The sequence below is a fragment of the Panthera onca genome, chromosome D1 (genome assembly GCF_046562875.1).
Source record: "Panthera onca isolate mPanOnc1 chromosome D1, mPanOnc1 haplotype 2, whole genome shotgun sequence".
Taxonomy (NCBI): domain Eukaryota; kingdom Metazoa; phylum Chordata; class Mammalia; order Carnivora; family Felidae; genus Panthera; species Panthera onca.
In genome coordinates this window covers 9640880-9655191 of record NC_138348.1, presented here as the reverse complement: position 1 = coordinate 9655191, position 14312 = coordinate 9640880, and the positions used below count along the sequence as shown (strand labels likewise).

Sequence of the window (14312 nt, the reverse complement as noted above, 5' to 3'; positions counted from 1 at the left end):
GATCCCTCCGGGGCCCGGGACCCGCGACTATGCTTCCACCACGCCGGGACTCCCCAGGATGCCTCCTCTGGGCCGGGCGCCCCCCACCCCAACCCCCCCAGGCTGGCACCAGCCTGCCGCGCTGGCTCCCGGGGCTGGGAGTCTCCTGGAGGTTACTGCCCACCTCCACCAAAGTTGGGCACCCCCTCCCTGCTCCCCGCAGCGCACAACTTCCTTGAAGCTGCCTCCCCTTCCATGCTTGGTCCTTCCTTCTAAATGCTTCCCAGGATCTGCAATCCCCCGCCCCCTAAAATCTGACACTTCCCACCCCCAGTGCCCTTCCCGAGTTTGGGGACCCTTTACTGTGCTTCCCTGGAACCGCGTACAGACCCAGACTCCCAGACCCCCTTTGAGGCGGGAACCCCAGGATGCCTTCCAGGATCTTCCATGCCTCTTAGGCTGGTACCCCAGCCCCCAGCATGCCTTCCAGAGTCTGGGCCCCCTGCCTAGAGATTCAGGCCCCTGGGTCCCATTCAAGCGGACACCCTACCCCCAGCCTGACTCCTAGGAGCTGAGACCTCCCCACTGTGCTTCTCTGAGACTAGGACCCCCTTCAAGACTGTCAGCCGCTTTCTGCAAGGCTGCTCTCTCCCGCAAGGCTGAAATTCCCATTGAAGCAGCTACCCCTCCCCTGCCCGGGGCTTGGAACCCCTCCCCAACATTCCTCCGTGGGCTGGATTCCCCCCACCCCCAAAGGCTTTCCGGGGCTAGAACCTTCTTGAAGTCCGCATCCCTGCCGCCAGCCACCTCTGCGCCCTGAGACCCTCCCAAAGTTGTGAACTGCATCCTGCCGGCCCTCTGAGATTCCTCGGGGCTCTTTCACCCACACCTGTCCCTGGAGCCCTGCCTCCTCTGGCCGTTGCTCCCCACCCCAGGAATGACCTCACCGCCTCGCCTCGACCCTGATAGGACCCTCCCCGGGGCTGGGATCTACACACACCCTACAGTATTTTCTTCTACCCCTGCTCCCCACCCCCCCACCCCACACTGTGGTTTTGGAGATCTGCTCCTGCATCTAACCAGACTGTCCTCCCCTCTTCCTGAGTAGCCTCTGCCCCTCCTCCAGGTCTGTCCCCCTCCTCCAGGGTGCTGGATTCAGGAGGGATGGGACAGTGTGGGAGGAGGAGGCAGAGGTGCAGGCTGACATCTCCCAGCCCACTCTGCTTCTCAGACCCTCACGGGAACATCTAGCCAGACCCTCTGGCCCCTCTTGTGCTCCTCGCCACCAACTCGGGTAGCCAAGCCTCTGTCCCTACCCTCTCTCCAGTCCCTAAGCCCACATCCTCCTCAGTGGGAACCTGCCTCTGGGGGTGGGGTGGTCCACGGGGCACCACGGTGCTGGGGCCGTCTGGCTGCAGAGCCGCGAATCGTGGCCCGAGGCTCAAGCCTCGTACCCCGATACCTTTGGTGTCCAGGAGGGAGAAAGGAAGGCCTTTCTTTGCCTCAGCGTCACCCTTTCTGTGACTTGGGGGGTAGCAGCCTTTGTCCACTCCTGTTTGCTGAGTCTGTGAGGACATCCCTAGCCCCGGGCCTCCTCACTTCAGGGTTGTGGACACCCCAGCAGACCCGGACCCCAAGAAATCAGGCTTGGACTAGGTTAAATGGTTGATCCTGAGGTGGTTGGGCCATTTGAGGGTCCTAGGCAGTCACCTCCCAGGTGACTTGTTCTCTCTAGATGCTGTTCATCCTTTATGAACCCTCAAGGGGGCTGGAGGCCCCTGGGGAAGCAGGAAAGGGACATTGCTCCTTGCTTGGGGGTATTGTTTTGGGGGTGCCCTGAGCTGGCTAGATACCCTGGATGACCCAGGGGCCAGCCCCCCCCCCCATTGCTTCCTACAGGACCCCGTGCCCCAGGCAGAGGGGTGGGCCCGGCTGGCCCAGGCTCCCCACCTCCTGAGCCAAACTTTCCTTCCTGGCCGTGGGTGGGGGGTGGGGGCTGACGCCACAGCTCAGCCATGCGGCCGGCCTGGCAGGGAGGCTGTGCTGCTCCCTCCGGAGAGATAAGAGGAGACTCAAGAATGTCTGTGGGGAGCAGGGGTGGGGGTGTGGGGCTGCCAGCTGAGGTGGGTGGAGGGAGCCAGGGGCCGGAGAAGTGTTCCCAGAGCCTGAGATGGGGGGGAAGGTGGGCGGGTGCTAAGGGTTAGGACTCTCCCTGGCCACTTGGGAGGGGAAAGCCTGGCAGGGATCAGGTGTTCCATGGTGCGTGGGGGACAGGCCCGAGTGTGTTCATGAGTGTGAGTGTGAAAGCAAGTGAGTGTTGAGCATGTGGGTACGTCGTTCCTGAACTCTCGCACTTGGGGCTGGAACCTGAGTTCTCGTCCTGGTGCTAGCTTGGCCTTGGTCACTCTCTGTGGACAGTGGGCACGACAGGCAGGGTCTGTGCCTTCAGCTCTGGGCTGGAAAAGGGCTTTGCTGAAGGGCAGGGGCCTGTCGAGACCCCTTGTCTGACATCGCCCCTCTCTAGGAACACCCAGCACATGTCCTGGGTCCTGCCTTGTGCAGTGAGCCAGGCTGTGCCCCACCCCAGGGTGGTGGGCTGGGGGGCTAAGGCGCTTTGGGCCTCGGGTGGGAGGCTGGGACGGGGCGGCCCCTCCAGGCTGGTACAGCCGGGCCCCCGTGACCGCCCTGCTAATCCCCTAGAAGGAGGCTACGGCCGCCCGGATCGGCGGGCACAGGGCCTTGCAGAGAGGGGACCCTCCAGGCAGGATGCACTGGGTCCCGGCAGGTAACAGCGTCGCCTTGGCAGGTATATTCCTCTCATCCTGATCGGGTGGGGCCTTGGGTTCCCAGAACCTAGTCAGGGACAGGGCCAAGACAGCATCAGCAGATCCCGATAGAACCTTAGAGGCTCTGGGGCCAACTCGGCCCCTGCCGCTGAGAGCTCTGTGACCCTGTGCTGAGCTCTCACCCTCTCTGGGCCCCTTTTCCTCACCTGCCAGACAGGAGGGGGTGGCAGGGAAGGTCTTGATGATACTTTCAGATCTGCTGAGCCTTGTCTCCCAGCCCTGGGAAGGAGGGATGTTTTTGAGCATACAAGGTGGAGGGTGCCCAAGTCTGGTTCCAGGGGCACATTCCCCCCCCCCGCCCCCTGCCGTCCACCACCTGCCTGGCCCCAAAAAACAGGTGCTGTGGAGAAAGCCTTACAGCCTGAGGGGAACTGGGCTTCCAGGAGGTGCTGAAAAGACCTTTGAAAGGCTGGGGGACCTCCACTCGGCCTCTAGAGCCCCACAAGGGCTGGAGGTGGGAGGCTGAGTTTCCGCTCCTTCAAGGCCCGATGGGCGGCTTGGGCCGGTGACTTCCCTTCTTTGGTCTCATGTCCTCTCCTGGAGTAGGCAGGTGGATTGGATCAGAGCAGGGGCTTCTGATAAGGTTCTTTTTTTTTTTTTTTTTAAGTTTTTATTTATTTATTTTTGAGAGAGAGAGAGACAGAGACAGCGAGAGGGGGAGGGGCAGAGAGAGAGGGACAGAGAGAATCCTAAGGAGGCTCCGCGCGGTCAGCGCAGAGCCCGATGTGGAGCTCAAACTCACAAACCGTGAGATCATGACCTGAGCCGAAACCAAGAGTCCGACGCTTAGCCAACTGAGCCACCCAGGTGCCCCCCAGCGAGGTTCTTTTTAGCCACCAAACAGAGACAAACTCGTGGACTCCCGATGCACAGGGGGTGGGGGCGGCTGGGCTCCCCACAGCCCCCCAGAGCACCAGGGTCCTGATCTGAAAGCCTCTTGAGGGAGGGGCTGGCACGGGTCCCCTTTCCCCGGGGCCAAGACTGCAGCTCCGAGAGGGGGGAGTTAGCCAGCATTAAGCAGAGCTGATACCAAGGACCACCCCCCTACTCTCTCCTCTGCCCCCAGGGCCTTGGGGGAGGAAGGGTGGCCTTCCTGTGGGGACCAGCATCTCTGCCTCCAGAGGGCAGGAGGAGGCCACGGGGGAAGGCCACCTGATGACTTTTGGGCAAGGATGCCCACCCTCAACAGGAGTCTGGGGCAGAGTTGGGATGTGTTATCGTGTGGCGCTGTGCCCCATATCAGCCTGTCTGTCTGTCTGTCTCTGCAGTGCACCAGGGAGGAGGCGGATGGGGGAGGCAGCCGGACCCCTGATTGTCAGGAATATGAGATGGGGTGCCTTCTGAGTCCCCCTGGAGCCCTCTGAAGGAGTCCCTCCCCAGCCCTACCTCCCCAGCCCCTGAGTCCAACCAGAGGGGAAATAAATAGTGGGGGGTCTGACTCATCCCCGTGTCCCCAACACCCAGCGCGGGGCCACATGGGCCGGGCAAGGGAGAGGGCAGGAAATGTTCTCAGGGTCATTGGAGGCCACGATGGCTATGTGAACAAAGGTGGGGTGGGGGGTGCACCCCAGGACGCCAGCTCTCTGGGAGGGCCTGGGGTCAGTGCGGGGGGAGAGGTGCAGGCCTTTCCCAACCTGCTTGCCTCAGGGCCTCTCCTGAGTCTGGGGACTTGGCAGAGTGCCCCTTGGGGTCTCAGGCAGGGCCAGAGTATCTGGGGGAAAGACAGGTGTCTCTGGACAGAATGGCCTCCTCCTAGGGACCTGGCCCCCACTCCCTGACTCCCAAGGGCTCGCAGGACTAGGGGGTTCTGGCAGCTGAGGCTGCTGGGTAACAGCCCGGCAGGACTCTGATTGGCTGCTGCCCTTGGACTTTGCCCTCTGATAAGAACGGGGAGCAGAAATCATTAACTGGATCATTAACCGGGGGTGGCCCTGCCCTACCCAGGCTGCCTGCCCTTTCTTCCACCTTCTTCCTCATCACGGCCCCCTCTTTTGGGCCTCAGTTTCCCTCACAGCCTGGGTGTGTATGGGGGGGACCTCGCCTCCCCTATGAAAGTCTTCAGCCCCCACTGCCCCTGGGTGTGGGTAGCCCCAGGGTTAGGGGCAGGTGTTGGGTGGTGTAATGGCCTGATGCACTCACTGGAGAGGGGCGCTGCCAGGGTCTGTCGCTGGCTCCGCTGCCTGCCCACCGCCCTTCTCCTGGGCTTGTCACCGCACTCCTTTGTGCCTCCACTTTCTCATCCTTAAAATGGGAATGCACTTGGGGTCACAGTACCCACTGCTCAGGGTTTCTGTGGGGACTGCGGCAGCCTGGGTTGCGATTATTGTCCCAAGGGGCTTGCCCAGCCGAGTTCGACAGGCTCACTGTAGGTATTCTGCTCCCCACTTTGAGGATTTGTCGATTCACGCGCGGGCGTAGGTCGGTGCCCCACCTTGGGCCGGGGCCTGTGGCTGGCGCTGTGTGCTTTGGGGAAAGCCCCTCACCCGTTCTGGGCCGCTTCTCCCAGCCTCGTTGAATGCACTCTGCACGCAGGGACCCAGCTTCGTGCAGGTCTGGCGCTCCTTCCAGCCTCCAGCTGGGGTCCCACCCTGCATCTCGGAGATGGGGAACTTGGGCCTTGGGCTGGCAGGGAGGGGTGTGGGGGGATGGGGAAGGGGAAGGGGCTGACTGTCCTTTGTCTTTGCCTGCCGCACCCAGGCCGGAGGTTTTTGCATAAGCGGCCTCCCCGGGAGTCCTGGGGCTCTGTGGGAGCGGAGTGGTGCCCTCTTATTTCTGAGACGGAGGTGCCGAGGCAGGAGAGGAAGGAGACGGGTCAGGCTCGCTCAGGGTGGCCGCAGCAGGGCAGAAGCGGGATCCTGGGTCAGGAGACTGTCCTCCAGAGCTGAGGTTCCTGACCCACCGCCAGTGGCTGGGTGAGGTGACTTCCATTCAGCCGCTTGACCTCTAGGACCCTCAGAGTCCTCACGCGTCCGGTCAAGGCTGTGTGACGCAAGCAGTGAGACCCCACGGCCAAGGCCTGGAGGGGGAGGGGAGGGAAGGGCACGACGCCGGCTGGGATGGGGGCAGTGGGGTCCAGAGCCTCCCCTGGCCTGGCATATGGCTGCTCCAGCGCGTCCTGTCCTCTGCCTGCCTCCAGCCTGCATCAGGGGGAAAGCCCTGTCTCTGTAGGACCTAGGGCTCTCCAGCCCTCAGGCTGCACGGCCACGGCCTCTGTCCCTCCATGGAGTTTGGGGACCCTTGCTCCCTTGGGGCCTTCTCTCACTGCCCTCTTCGCCATCTCAGTCCCTGAGCTGTCTTCCCCACTCTGTGGTTCTCCCCCCCACCCCCGCGGTCTGTGGCCTGGGGGAGGGGAGGGGGCAGCTGGGAGTCTGTGACACTGAGTTGGCTCTTTTGGATCTGGCTCCAGCTAGACCTGATCGGGAGGGGGGTTGGCCTGGGCCTGCCATTGGGTCAGTGAGCGCTTGTGTGCACCCGTGTTCAAGTCTGGGAAATGTGCTAGTATGTGAACATGCACAGGCATGCTCATGCCTCAGGGCCTTTGCACTGGCTCCCTATGGGCCCGGAATGCTCTTCTCAGGTGTCCACGTGGCTCACCACCTTCCTAGCTCTTTTCAGCGAGGCCGTCCCTGACTGTCCTATTTAAAATTGCAGCGCATCCCTGCCCTCCTGCCATCCCAACTCCCTCCCTCCGCTTTATTTTCTCCATAGCATTTGTCACCTTCTAAATGCTATGGGTTTTTACCCATCCAGTCCTCTGACTCTGCCTCCAGAATGTCAGCTCCTTGTGGGCAGGAGGTTTTGTTTTGTTCATTATCGTACCAGAGCCAAGCACTGTGCCTGACACATGATATATGCTCATTGATCGTTTGAATGGATGAATGAATGGGCACAAGTGGAGCCTGCCGGCGTGTGCACGTGTGTGTCAGCATGAGAAGGGTAAGCCCCCGTGTGTGTGTGTATGTGTGCCTGTGCGTCTGTACGAGATCATGTGTGCGTCACTGGGCCCTTGGGCACACACCTGTGTGTGGGACGTGCTGGTGTGTGAATACAGATGGACGTGAGTCACTGGCCTTCCCCCCAAGCTGCAGGGTCTCCACTCTGCTTCTGTGGTCCCTGGTCCCTGTGGGAGAGGGATGGGGCCATCGGGTGGGAGCTAACTTGGCCCTGTAGACTCAGGGCTGGGGGTCCCCAGAGCAAACTGAAGATCCCTGGGGACGCGTGTGGGTTCCCATACACAGAACAGGTTGCAGCTTCTGGGCTCAGTTCTGTTGGACCTGGCTTGGGAGCATCTTGGGACTGTGAGCCTTGCGTCGACCTGAGGACAGAGTGGTAGCCCGTGGCTACCCCACAAGTGTGGGGACCAAGGGAGAACATAGGTATAGCCCAAGGGTAGCTAAAGATTCCAGGTCCCCTGGAGGAGATGAGGTTCTTCTGCATTTTTTGGCAAGAAATTGAGAGGGAGTAAAGGCAACGGTGGCTCAGATCGAAGGACCTGATGGCAGTGGCTTAAGAGCCATATCCTTATCATTCAGCCCCAAGCTAACCGGGGACTTGATGCAAAATGCAAAGGGTGGCTTGCAAAATCAAGCATCTGACCTGAAGACGTTGTGTGTGAGAAGGCTCTGGTCATAAGTTGAAGCCTGAAGCGGGGACGGCTAGCAGTGATTGTATTAATCACTGATCATATTAATAAAGATAGAAAGTTCAAACCAAAGGAGGTGAGAGCCTACTGTGCCCGGTCCCAGAGTGAACTAGTTTGGAGCATGTTGAGTAACTTAGTCAATATTGGGATATAAGTGACAGTACTGGGGGCCCTCTGTGATTGAGGAGGGGCTGCTGGGGCAGACAGGCGGTCACAGAAGGCTAACCCGCCGGGGTGGAGGTGGGGGGCTAGAGCCAAAGTCTGGAGGCCGGACTTGGCTCTGTATGCACCGGAATATCAGCGGACGGGTCATGGTTCAGAGGGACTCAGGAGGAAGTTGGAGGCCCCCCCAGAGGCTCTCTGGAGCAGATACGCAGTTAGGAGGGGAGGCTTGGGGGGAGAGGGGTACAGCCTGGGCAGGAGAGGAGAGGGGAGCCCCGAGAGAGATGGAAACAACAATGAATGATATTTGAGGAATGGCCTCCGGGAGGGAAGAGCTTTCCTACCATCTCGTCAAAGACTCATGACTATTCCGTGATGCGGGGGTCCCTGCTTCACTTGAGAGAGAAGGGAGCTGAGACTCAGGGAGGTCAGCTCACTTGCCAAGGGTCCAAGACAATGAAGGGGGACCCACATGAGCAGCTAGGCCTCCCTGACCTTAGGAGTCCCTTGGGGCATCATGGGGGGTGCTAGGGTGAGCAGTCCCCTGACCCCTTGCCATCCTGGCTGCCAGCCATCCGCCTGGAGCCAGGGTGCCCTCAGATTCAGAGGCCTGGGATCGCTCCTCAGGAGCATGGCGGGGACAGGCTTGGGCCTTGGCCCCCGTCAGCCCCAGGTTCTGATCAGCTAGGCCTGGCCAGCATCCTTAGGCCCTGGCCTCCCCTGCCCACAGCCACGTGGCCGACGGGATTTCCGCCATGTTTGGGACATGAATTGACAAGTGCCCCATTGACGGCTGGGGGGGAGGTGTGGGCAGGGCACAAGCCTCCCACTGTGCCGGGTCCCCACCCTCCCCCGTTCCCTGGGACAATGGCCGAGACTCAGCCAGCGGCCACAGCTGGTGGGGGGGTGGTCATGAGCGGGAGGAGGGGGGAAAGGGAGGGGTCCAGGGTGGGAGACCACCTGGGCTCCCCACACCCTCATCCTGCACCTGGCCTGTATCCCCTCGGTTCTTCTGCCCAGCTGGGTGGCCTGAAAGCGAGGAGGAGAGAAGAGGGGAGGGTCTTTTCCCCATAGTCCCTATTCCCAGCCTCCTGGGACAGGGCAGTGTCTGGTTCCTGTTAAAAGCAGGTAATAAAGGGCCTAATTAATGAGGAGCAGCTGGGGCACATAGCTCAGCAGGGCAGGGGCGGTACCTGGAGCCACCCCCCCCCCCCCCCCCCCCCACCGCCACCGTCTAGCTCTGGACCCTGAGCATAGCGCGGCCGGGTAGAGGTCCCCAGCGGCAGGCAGGCCTGGTTCTAGTTCTCGCTTGCCACTTTGCTCACCCATTCCATGGACGTTTATTGCATGCCTACTGTATGCTTAGATGCTTATATCCCAGAGAGGCAGAGCAGGGCCGGTCTCATATCCCAGGTCCCACGCCTGTAGGCCAAGGGCAAGGCATTTCTCCTTCCTGAGCCTGCTTCCTCGTCTGTAAGATGAAGAACAAGGAAACCACCTCTCCTGTAGGGTTGTTTTGGGACTTAGACGTGAACCGTATAAAGTGTGGGCACCCGGTGAGTAAGCTGTGGGCAGCGGGTGGGCAGTGGACGGACCTCTGCCCACCCGTGAGGTCTGCACTAGGCAGCAGAGTAAGGAGCCCAGGAGAAAGGAGGCCGCCACTCAAGAGAGAAGGAATCAGAGGTGACCTCCTGGAGGAACTTACATTTAAGCCCCAAACCTCAAGCGCGCTTAGGAATGGACTTTCCTCCGGCAGAGGAAACAGTATGTGCAAATGCCCCGGGCCGGAGAGAGGCAGAGGGTTTCAGGGTTAGGAGACGAGGCTGTAGGCGGCAGGCAGAGTGGGGGGCAGGGGCTGCCTTGGATCTCAAGGAGGGCTCTGGTTTTCCCGAGCAGTGGGAAGTTGTGGGAGGGTTTGATGCTGGTCTGGGACCCGGTGGTGCCACTTTCGGATGGTGGGGTCCTGGGCAGCCTTTCCATCCCCCTGGGAGGACTTAGGATCCGCAGGAGGGGGACTCCCTTAGCTTCCTGCCTGGCAGATATCTGTTGTTGGCTCCAGAGTGTTCCAGGGCCCTTCTGGGAACAGGGCGGGGACCCCCAAGGATATTCTGATGTCTTTCTCCTGGGTTCCTGGGGCCTCAGGAGTCTCTGGGCTCTGGCAAGCCCCACCCCCACCCTGCCCCAGGGGCTCCCTCCTCCCTCCTCTGTCCTCCCGGTCCTCCCGGCCCCTGGCACGGGAGGGTCTCTCCTCCCCTCAACCACATCTGGTTCTCGTTAGGGTCTCCCAGGATGCCTCTGCCTGAGGCCCCCCCACCCCAAGGGAGGTGGGCAGGAGGATTAGGGGGTGATTAGGAGTTCTCCTGGCCAGAGGAGGGGGAGGAGGGCGCCTGGCCTATTATAAAGAGCAACACCATGACTCCATCACCCCATCATTCACTGCAGATTCCAAGTTCAGTCTCAAAATCCTGCAGCTTCAGCAGCCAGGGCTGGGGTCACGCTTCAGTGCCCCTCCCTCCCCGTCCCTTGAGGAACCCCCCAGTCCATCAGGTGGGGCAGCCCAGGGTGGCCAGGAAGTCTCAGTGACCACCAACCACACCGTCCCACCGCCCCCCCCCCGCCCCCCGCCCCCCGCCGTGGAGTCAGGCCCCTGTGCCTGGGTTGAATCCTCCTGCTCCTGCCTTGGGCAAGACACTTGACCTCCCTGAAAAGGAAATGATGCCAGTAACGCTAAGTCTGCAGGGACGATTGGTAGATAAACCCGACAGTGCCGGGACCTGGTAGGCGTTTGGTCCGCACGAGCCGCTGTCATGATCATTGTCCTTTGCCATCATCACTGTTCCAGGTCGGGAGGGTTAAGAGTAACGCTGCACACAGAGAAGCCGCGGGATGGCTCTCATATAATAAACTCCTGTGATTATTAATGTCCTTCGTCCCACAAGTGCCTGGCATACAGCAGGCATTCAATAAACGGGATCTTCAGTTAACAGGGAAGGATGGGGTGGGGGCTGGCGCGTGGACGGGCATTCTAGAACCTCGATGTGCAGACTGGTCACTCCCAGGTTGAGAAGCTTCGCGTGCCCTGGCCGCACAGGGCCCTGGATGGCCATTGGCAGTGCTTGCTGGGTGTCCCTGGTTCCCAGCTGGGTGAGCCAGGGGTGGGGGCCAGCAGGAGGGCCTGTCCCAGGCAGCGCGTGACTCCTAGGAGGGCTTAGCCACTCATTAATCACCTAAGCGGGGCTCAGCATTCTTGAAATACCGGCTGGGGCCAGGGAGGGGCCTGGGCCAGGGGCTCCCGGGGACCCCAGGGCTCTGGGGACTAGAAAGTGAGGACAGCCACTCGGTTTGCTGAGCACCCATTATATGCCAGGCACCTTACAGACCTTAACTTGTTTCATATTTGACCCTGTGGAAGGTTAGCTTTTCATGGCCCCATTTTACTAATGAGGAGACTGAGGCTCAGAGAGGGTATGTGACCTGCTCAAGGTCACGCAGTGGGAAGGAGGAAGGCCGGGAATTGTTCGTGGATCTGCCTGAACTGTCCCCAGGGCTCACCAGGGAGAGGGCATGAGGTGCAGACCCCAGGCTCGTGGCTCCAGGGGCCTGTGGGAGGGGCATCTCCTGCCTCAGTGGGGCTGGCCAGCCCAGGTCAGCAGTGTGGGTGGGGCCGTCCTCCATTATCGGGGTTGACGCATCTCCTACGTCAGCCCCCTTATCACCCCGCCCTCCTGCTCCCCCCCCCAGCAAGGTGACCCTGGGAGGGGAAAGGCCAGCGCCTCCCCCTCTCCTCTCTTGCTTATGCTCAAGAGCACTGGGCACCTTTTCTGTGAGTCCCTCCCCTCTGTGGGGCTGGGGCCAGCAGGGAGGGCCCAGGAGGGAGGGTGGTGTAGGAACAGAGCTCTGGCCGCCATCATTCCCTGCTGTGAGCCCAGGCAAGCCCTGCCTCTCTGGGCCCTCTGGAACAGCAGGGCAGGGCTGGGCCCCCCGGCCCCTGTTTATGGGGGTGATGAGCTCTACAAGAGGCTGGGCTGGGCACTTCAGATTCCAGTCCCCACTCCCTGTCTATCTGCAGCTGGGGCTTGATACAGAGGCTCCCCTGGCCCCATGGACCCCCCCTCCCCCCCGCCCATGTGTGGTCCAGCCCAGCCATGCCCACCAGCTGGGCCATGTGGAGGGGGGCAGGACAGGACAGAATCATCGAGTCTGGGCCCAGTCATCAAGGGTGGTGGGCATCCGCTGGGCACTCAGTTCAGGAAAGTACCTTGCTTCCTCCTCATAGCACCCCCTAACACCTTAGGACGGTTACCCCATTTTACAGACAAGAGGAGGGACTTGCTCATGTCACAGGAAGTGGCTGGTCTGTCCCAGGTCTGTGCTCTGGGCCCCTCCCCTCCTCGGACAATGCCAGGCAGCCTGGTGGGTGAGGGGAGGTGTCACCAATGAGGTGCCTCCTGGAGGGACGTCAGGCGATGGACACTGAAGGACTCTCCCCCCCGCCCCACCCGTCACCCCCGAACTCAGATACACAGATGGGGAGGAGCCTGGGGGCATATGGGGTCCAGCCTGCAGAGAGCTGGAGGGGAGGGCCCAGCTGGACCCCTCCCTTGGCTCACATCTGCCCCTCCCCTGCAGGCCACGACATCAATGGTGCCCTGGAGCCCTCCAACATCGACACCAGCATCCTGGAGGAGTACATCAGCAAGGAGGATGCCTCTGACCTGTGAGTGGCCCTGAGACGGCCTTGGCCCCACCCCCGCCCTCTGGCCTCCACCTTTCACCTGGAAGGTGTCTGAAGCCTGCTCCCCCTCTTTTCCCATCCACTGACTCGGCTGCCCTGCAGGGGGGGCGGCCTGGGGAGGGGTTGGGGGCCCGGCTGGCGCTGAGCTTCTTCCCTTTTCTACAGCTGCTTCCCCGACATCTCTGCTCCAGCCAGTGCGGCCTCCTACCCCCACGGGCAGCCGGCCATCCCGGGCTCCAGCGGGGGCCACCACCTGAGCCCCTCTGGGGGCGGACCCTCCCCGGGGCGCCACGGCCCCCTCCCCGCCCCGAGCTACAGCGCCCCCCTCAACTGCAACAACAACAATGCCATGGGCACTGCTCCCAAGCCCTTTCTGGGGGGCTCTGGGCCCCCCATCAAGGCAGAGCCCAAGGCTCCCTATGCCCCAGGGTGAGTGAGGGGCCAGGCTCACGGGGGTGGGGGGCGGGGGCAGTGGCTGCGGGCCTGGGAGGTGCTGGCCCAGGCCTGCCCTGTGGGTGGGTAGGTGAGGTGGCTGAGGAGGGACTCACGGCTTTGTTCTCAGGCGCTGGGCAGCCACAGAGGACCCTGAGCAGGGGAGTGATGAGGGCTAGAAAATTCTCTGACAGCTGCATCAAGAGGGGAGGGAGGGGGTGAGCCTGGAGGCACCGCTGTTTGCCTCCACGGATACACGCAAGCACACACATGTACACGCACAGGGCACACAAAGTCCCCTCACTGGGCCAGGCCCATCCACTCATGCACTTAGCTACTGTGGCCACAGGGGGTCGGCCGATGGCACAGATATGGTACCTGAAGCTCCCCCGACCCAAGCCAGCCTCCCAGGCCCGTTCCCTCCTCTCTCCGAGGAGTCCACGCCAGCAGCCTGACCCAGGGGCTCAGCCTGGGCCTGGCTGTCACCTGGCTGTGTGCACGCGGCCGCCAGCCCACAGACACACTCTCGTGAGGACAGACAGGAACATGGGTCTCCTGGGTTCTGCAGAGGGGCTCGAAGAAAGTTCTGGGTTCCCCAGCCTGGCGCAGGAGCAGGGGACCCTGTCTTTGGGTAGGAGAAGTGTAGAGTGCTGGGGGCGGGTCACCATTCACACAGCCTGGCTCTTCCTTCAGCCCCACCGTTTCCAGCCTCTGGCTGGGTGACCCACAGCCTCGGTCAGGGCCTCAGTGTCTTTGCTGAGTTCAAAATGCTTTCCCCTCCGGGACTGTGGAGATATGGGGAGGAAGCACGGGGACGTGCCTGGTGGGGGGGGGCGGGGGCGGGGACCGAAGCTCTCCTGGCTTGCTGAGGGAGGCAGTGGAGGCGAGCTGCTGTGTTTGGGGTTAGCTTTTGCCACAGCAGGGCAGACATCTGCCGCGAACCTGTCCCGACGCCCAGACCCTGAAGGGCAAAGACTAGGAAAGGGAACTAACGCGTAATAAGCACCTGCTGGGTGCCTGCCGCTGTGCCCTGTGGCTCTGTTTGTGGAAGCTTATCAACCCTCTCCAGGCACCAGCTCCTGGGGGACCCCCAAACCAGCTCGCCTGGCGGTAAAGATCTGTTCCCCCTCAGCTGGATGCGAATGGCACACCGGGGCCCTTCGTCCCGGGAGAGAAAGGGCTCGCCCAGAGCTGCACAGAGACCATGTGGCCCGGGCTGCTCCAGGGAGGGACCCAGGGCTTCTCCCTGCCCCTGCCCCTTCTGGGCCCTGTTCTAGGTGCCAGACAAGACAAACACGTCCCTCCTGTAGTAGATCCCGCGGCCTGATTGGAGAGAGGGTTGTTAATCAAAAAATCATCAAATCGAGGACTCATGAGCAACACGAAGAGTTATGAGGGAAGAATACAAGGTCCCATGGACTTGGGGTGTTTCACTGCAGGGACCAGAGGGTGTCAGAGACCTTTTACACACTAGAGAGACCGGGGGCCACGGTCAGGGGAGTACAGAGAGCAGGCA

The 14312-nt window shown here is 61.6% G+C and overlaps 1 protein-coding gene across 8 annotated transcripts in view; it reads left to right on the top strand.

Moving 5' to 3' along the window:
• The window catches only part of MYRF (myelin regulatory factor), a 33876-nt gene that overhangs the window by 273 nt on the left and 19291 nt on the right, over positions 1-14312 (top strand). For all 8 annotated transcript variants that reach the window (XM_060606900.3, XM_060606902.3, XM_060606899.3 and 5 more), the window contains exons 2-3: positions 12259-12346; positions 12530-12793. In XM_060606900.3, coding sequence (XP_060462883.1) covers positions 12259-12346; positions 12530-12793 — 352 coding nt within the window. The remainder of the gene's footprint in view (positions 1-12258; positions 12347-12529; positions 12794-14312) is intronic.